Source organism: Engraulis encrasicolus, chromosome 1 (assembly GCF_034702125.1).
Source record: "Engraulis encrasicolus isolate BLACKSEA-1 chromosome 1, IST_EnEncr_1.0, whole genome shotgun sequence".
NCBI classification, from domain to species: domain Eukaryota; kingdom Metazoa; phylum Chordata; class Actinopteri; order Clupeiformes; family Engraulidae; genus Engraulis; species Engraulis encrasicolus.
Window position 1 is genome coordinate 25681206 of NC_085857.1, and position 6651 is coordinate 25687856.

The following is a 6651-nucleotide window of genomic DNA, read 5'->3' on the forward strand; positions in this document are numbered from 1 at the left end:
AAAGTCTCCACAAAAATGATTAGGAACATCAATACCTGCAGTGATGATTCTACAGTTGAATTTTTAAATAAATAACATCTCATTTAATTTCGCCTCTCCCCTCCTCTCCTCTCAGGGCAATTTGTTCCTGATACAAAGCAAGAATGGGAAACGTCGAACATCGAGATAACTACAGCCAGGATCATAGCACACACCGTTATGACAACAGTAGACACACTAACATTGACATCAGGGATGACCACAGGCAATGGATCGACAACAGCAGGCACGACAGTCACAGCATGTACGGAAACCAGAACGTGAACATGCATAACGTGTCATCGCTCATAGGCAACATAAACATATCAATAAACTTGCGTTCGGCGGTGGGTCTCGAGGGCCCCGAGGTTAGCAACACCACATCCGGAAACATCCGCATTTATTACTCCGACGATGAGATGCAGAGGGGCGACATTTTGAGCGAGGGGGAGGGAGGAGTAGGAGAGCTGCCGAAATTTAAAGGGAGTGTACCGTATGTGACCATCCCCCCAGAGACCTCTGTCCCTGTCCCACCCGACAGTGGGATAAAGTATGTCAGTGTCTATCTGGAGAGCAGCAGTGGCGAATGTGAGAAGGTGATTGCGGAGAACTACAGTGTGCCTGAAAACGTGTCGTTTGTCATAACACCCGAGGCTGTCACTGAGGAAGAAATAAGTGACTAGTTACAAGAAAACGGGCCATGTAAATAAAAGCTTTTTAAGCCCTAGTATGCTTTTCCAGCTTTGTCTATTCATTTATTGTGTTACACAGCATACTGTTTGTTATAGGTTTCCAAAAGCAGCATTTCTGAAATTGTCCTTGTGAGGTGAATATCTTTACCACAGGAACGTTATGTTTTTCAACTGCCTTGGAAGGATTTGCACACTGCTTGCAAAAGAATGTATTTAGGATAGCAACATTTTGATCAGATGCAAGGCCGGCGATAGGCATAAGCAGACACAAATTTCACAAATGTTCGGGGGGCCACCTCTGACCCCTTAAATAAAACTCGATGAATCCACAACAAAGCACACAAAATATGATCAGATGCATGAAGAAAATCTATGATCGAAACATTGCTATCCTCAAGAAATTAATTAAATCATATTTAAAATCTTTGAACACTTCTAGTTTTTCAGTGCCTAAATTGACACGAGGCAGAGGCATCATAGGGAAAGACTGCTTGGACAAGTACAGGAAGTTAAGAAGTGAACGCATTCAAAAGGCCACAAATTCAAATGTTTCAGTGTGATGATTCAACAAAACACGATTCTTTTGATCATACCTTTGTAAAATAAAATGTGAATTTAACCTATTTTGTTGTTTGTTCATTGCTTTTATAAACACATTTGACACGTTTCATTGCTGATAAAATAACAATGGCAATTTTACTACCATGAAGTAGTAAGAACCCTTAATTTTTTTTTTTTGAATGAATTTCAGTTTTTTGGGAGAAATCACACTGTGGTGTGTTCTATATGAATGTGAAAGACAAAAGTCTTTGCTTTTCCCAACGAATAAAACACATTTTGTTAAGTTTCACATGTAAAAAAAAATGGTCTTCATATGGCTTTCAATAAATACCCAAGAATAACTTGACTGTCAATATGTTGTTGTGATACATTAGAATATATCGCAAATGGACTGCTCTCTCTCTCTCTCTCTCTCTCTCTCTCTGTCTCTCATACACAGACACACAAACACAGCAACTCCAACAGAGGCCTCATAATAGAGGTGCCATACACACACAGTGTCGTCGGACATGGACACAGCACGTGAAATCTGCCAGTTTTAGCATGTGATGGCAACATCATATGTCTGCGTTTGACACAAGAATGGTCAATCTTGTCATCGCTACTGCCTGTTTGTAATACCCTCGTCAGTTTGCGGGGGTTCGCTAATAGCGTGTTTGCACACACACCTTATTTGAGACTGGTCCCCATTCATCCATTCATTCATTCCATTCATTCTCGTGAAAGGGAACCAGGAAGTCCTGAAATGCTAATGTAACCAAGTGGAACTTTGGATGTTACTTTTCCTAAAATAATGATCATCAAACTGATACTTGTAATTGCACGACTACGCCACTGGGGGACTTCCACCCCAGAATATTTGATTGCAACCAAGGCACAACAGGTTCGGATAGAATGGACAAGAGACGTACCTTTGTTTAAAGGAATAACAATCTTTTCTTTATTAATACAATTCAAATCAATAGTTAAAACCCTGCGCCGCTGAGATAAAAACAGCAATGCTCAAGAACGGGGTTGGCTGCCGCAGGATAAGGGGTTTCACCGAGCCAGGCTAGCCGGGCAGGCTTACTAGTCAAGAATAATTAGTTCACCACTCGTGCACGACAAGGGCCTATGGTAAACACCAGTCACACACACGCTCATAGGCTCACTACGCTATGTAAGTGATTAAATGACAATAAGTGTGGATATCCACTACACACAGAATAAATCCGTATAATAATACACACTCAAACTACTAGTCTACTGTATGGCCCTGCCCCGACTAGAGCAGCATACAGGCCTAGAACTGTGACAGCCAAACCCCGTAAAATAACAATGTGACAGCTGAAGCGGCGGACAGGCAAAAGAAAATCAAACAAACTAACAAACAAACAGAAAGGCTAAAATATTTTGGCTATGGGCAAAACAGCGGTGAGCAGCTGCCGCAAGCAGTCTGCCCACAGAGACCCTCGACGTACTCTGAGGTGTCTGGAATCAGGTGAACACACACACACGGATCAGTACATGTTACATACAGTGGACAATGTTTAACATGAGCTACGCATATGACAAAGGATCTTTACAAGCTCACCTCCACAACACTGAGAGGGGGGGAAGCCACTGGGGTTAGACGCCACGGGAACTCTGGCTCCTGAGAATGAACAATATATGTTTAAATACACATCTCTAGCTGGTTGCAGTCATCTAGACAAAACTGTGATCACACATACCTTGCTGCACCAGTAGCAAAGGCACCGGGCATCATCAGCGAATACCGGCACACCGGGAAGGCTCCAATGAGCCGGTCTAATTCATCTGATTTTATAAAAACAATGGCATAGCCACCAATTACGGATTAGCCACTGAGCGGCTACCTGAGTCCCGTGACGTCATTGGGGTATGGGAACTGCTGAGGGACACACCTTACTGAACAGACAGTGCGCCCTGTTACACTAACAAGAGATACTGGAACTCTATAGCACTTACGAGCTCTATTGTGATTAAAACCAACTCGTCCCCTTTCAAAATCGTGACATTCTGAAGCAGCGCACCCTTCACAAAAACCTCAATATCTCCGATTGTAGCTGAATTCCATGGATACCCGCTTCGGTTAAGCTTGGGTTTGCTTGGCAATAAAAGCTCACAGTTTTCACCTACTAAGAGGGCAGGGTCTCCACTTTCAAACGAGCCATAACATGTTTCAGTGGTCCTATCACATAATATGCTGTGAGTCTACAAAAAAAAACGTCAAAAAAGGGCTTAGAACGCTGGTATTCTACGACCTGTAATTCCGTGAGCACCGCCGGTATTCAATGTGTTAACTGGGACATTTGCAGGGGTCCGTCAAGACCTTTGACGGGCTTTGGGCACACTGCGCAGCTCTTAGGCAGTCACACTGGAAGTCTCTCTTCTGTTTACTTTATGGTTTTAGTTGACAGTTCACTTCTTCATAACAAGGTTGGAACAAGCGCAGCCCCATTTCAGTGTTGCTTTTATTTTTTTTTGCTGTCACACGCGATGCATAGACTACACACAGACACACGCACCGGAAAGGAGAGAGGGTGGGGGCTGCTGGGCTGTGCGCATTTGGCGCATATGACAACAATCATAAACGCAACTAGTAGTTTCCCAATAAAATTTGATTCATAATCCCTGAATCCAACACTGTAATGTCATACAATGTTGTCCTTTAGTCTGAGCGATGCATTGATTTTGTTTAGGGTACATTTACTGCCAGCTAAATGCAAACGGGAAGGGGGCTACATTAGCAAACAAAACGATTGCACAGTTAGCCTACTTTTAAATATGATCACCTGGGGCTAATAGCCCCCAGATGGCTTAATCCATTCTTGTTATCAGTCCGCTTGAGGTTTTGGCTTCGGAAAAGTGAAAAAACGAAGTCCCAATCAAACTTCAGATGGTGTCAGACGTGACGTGCCATAGGCACACGTTTTATGTCTCCCTGAAATCGCAAGTTTTTGACGAACCTCCGTCATATTCTATACTCCTTAGTTACCGTTGCTGAACTCGGATTGGTTGGCGGCCGTTTGTGGGAGGGGTTTTGCCAAAGGTTATGGGCAGTATTGCTATTACATCTAATTGAAATACATTTTGAAATACAAAATACTATTCAATAAGTCAAATTGGTAGTTTTTGTACACAATGGTTTCTGTTGTATTTTGTTGTGTATTCTGTGTGTTGAAAATACAAAATACTGTATTTCGATATTAGATACGGTTACAGTTATGTATTTTGTATCTTATTTGTAACACTTTTTGCTGGGTTTTTTGTATTTTGTATTGAAAATACATTTAACTATATCTTTGCCCATCCCTGAAACTGCCCAATCTGGCAACACTGCCAACCCTTAGTGTGGGAACCACTGCGTCTATGGATGCCCAAATACACAGTATACCCACTACAAAAAAGGTGTCTTCTAAGATAAGCTCTGTTGCAATTCAGCTTTTACCCCCTTGCACAAAACTTCACAGAAACACAGTTCTGACAGCATAACGCAATGACGCAAACACACGCAAGTATGAGAGAAACGGTGTCTATACCCAAGCAGATATAAACCAAACTCTAGCCTCACCTCATGAACCATTCATTACTTCAGCCACAGAACAGGTATCGTTGAGTCAACCAAACCTAATACTTTGTTATTAATACTATGTTCTTTTTTTTGACACAACATTTGGCTTTTAGACATCTGATGGTTAACTTTGAAATGTGTTGGAAGTGTGTCTGTAGTGCCAATGTTACTACAGGTCTGACGCTCTTCTGGTTTGTTTTGTTCTAACAGCTACCTTCATTTGTGACTTTGTGGTGTTGTAATCGAAACCACCAGCTGAGATCAAGATCAAGACTAACAGTAAGACCAGACACAAAGACATGGGATGTAGTACATATGTGTTCATTTTTGATGCAGTGACAGAGGCCCAGATTCCTGGCTTTACCCCTGATACATTATGTTGATAGACAATTCCATAAAAGCAACACAGAATGAGAATAAATGAAGAAGATAGACTGATCAATAGTCATAGTTCATGCCCATTTCTTACCCATCCCTGTTTAAAATAAATAAATAAATAAATAAGAATTTGATGTTTCTATTCATACGGAGTATTGCATTTTTACTGTCCCTGTTACATTAGCCTCAAGCGTAACAAGGTTTGTAACAACAAGTAGGCCTACCATTATGCACCTAATTGCTAGGGTTTAGATATGTACAGTATAAATATATAATTTCACATGCTGATACACGTACTGTGTGTAAATTAAAAGTTTTTCTTCATTGCTCCCAATAAACTAAAACGATAAGCAACTCGTGTTTTTCTTCTACGCATGCACAGATCACAGACTATTTCATCCATTCCATTCATTCGTCGCCATGGGAGCAACGGAATCATCCGAATCATCAGCCGGAACGGGACACCCCGACACCAGCACCAGCACCAGCGTCTCCGCGGAGGATCACAGCGTGGACCGTCGCGTATTCATCAGTGACCACAGCGTCCACAGCAGTGTCAACGTAAACGACGACCACAGCGTCAGAAATGATTTTAGTATTAGGGACAGTGATTACATTGGCAGCGAGGGTCGGGTGGAGGTAACGACTGGTCGGGGAGGAGGTAACGTGAACATAAGCGGGGCCTCAGGTTTCACGGGCAATATAAACATAGGCACGCATATCAGCTCTGCAAGGCAGCCTCGGACCATCCGCATTTATTACTCCGAGAAGTTGATGGAGAGGGGAGACTTTGTGGAGGGGGAAGGAGGAAGTGGGGGAGGGAAGTTTAGGGGCACTCTGCCCTTCCTGAAGGTCTCGGTTCCGCCACGCAAGATCAAATATGTCACTGTCTGTTTAGAGAGTAGCAGGGGTAAGTTTGACAAGATGATTGTGGAAAATTACAATGTGTCTGACCCTGAAAATAAAAATGTGTCTCCTGCTGCTGTTCCTAAGCCTGCAGACGATAAGGAAAAAACTGAAAGAACGATGGTTTCTCCTGAATAGTTACAAACTAATTCTTCACTGTCTTTTCTTTTGGTGTGTTGTACTGTTGTTACACCACTATGGAATAAAGGGAAATATAATGTGAATTGAAAGCTGGCTCAGTTGTTTGCTTTACACAATACATTACACACAAATCCGTTCATCTGCCATGAAAGCATCGTTTCTTTCAATACAACTTGGTAACATTATATATACGGGCCAGACTCCCTAACTACTGACAATATTTCCTACGAATTTCAAATGAAAAATAGTCAGCATTAATTTGCAGAAAAGTACAAGTGGTCAAGATAACACAAAAGATGCAATGTTTTCAGACCTCAGAACAGGCAAAGAAAACAAGCTAATATTAACTTTAAAACAACTTGTTGGTTATTTTTTAACTTA

At 41.9% G+C, this 6651-nt stretch overlaps 1 protein-coding gene across 1 annotated transcript; it reads left to right on the forward strand.

Moving 5' to 3' along the window:
* The first annotated feature begins 5026 nt into the window (after positions 1-5026).
* On the forward strand, positions 5027-6334 carry LOC134456529 (uncharacterized). The gene is made up of 2 exons (XM_063207953.1): positions 5027-5124; positions 5606-6334. Exon 2 carries the CDS (start codon positions 5644-5646, stop codon positions 6265-6267), a length of 624 nt encoding a protein of 207 aa, XP_063064023.1. The 5' UTR covers positions 5027-5124; positions 5606-5643; the 3' UTR covers positions 6268-6334.
* The last annotated feature ends 317 nt before the right edge of the window (positions 6335-6651 follow it).

Excerpts from the sequence above, each read along its gene's own strand:
- LOC134456529 (XM_063207953.1), top strand. The coding sequence starts at position 5,644 with ATGGGAGCAACGGAATCATCCGAATCATCAGCCGGAACGGGACACCCC.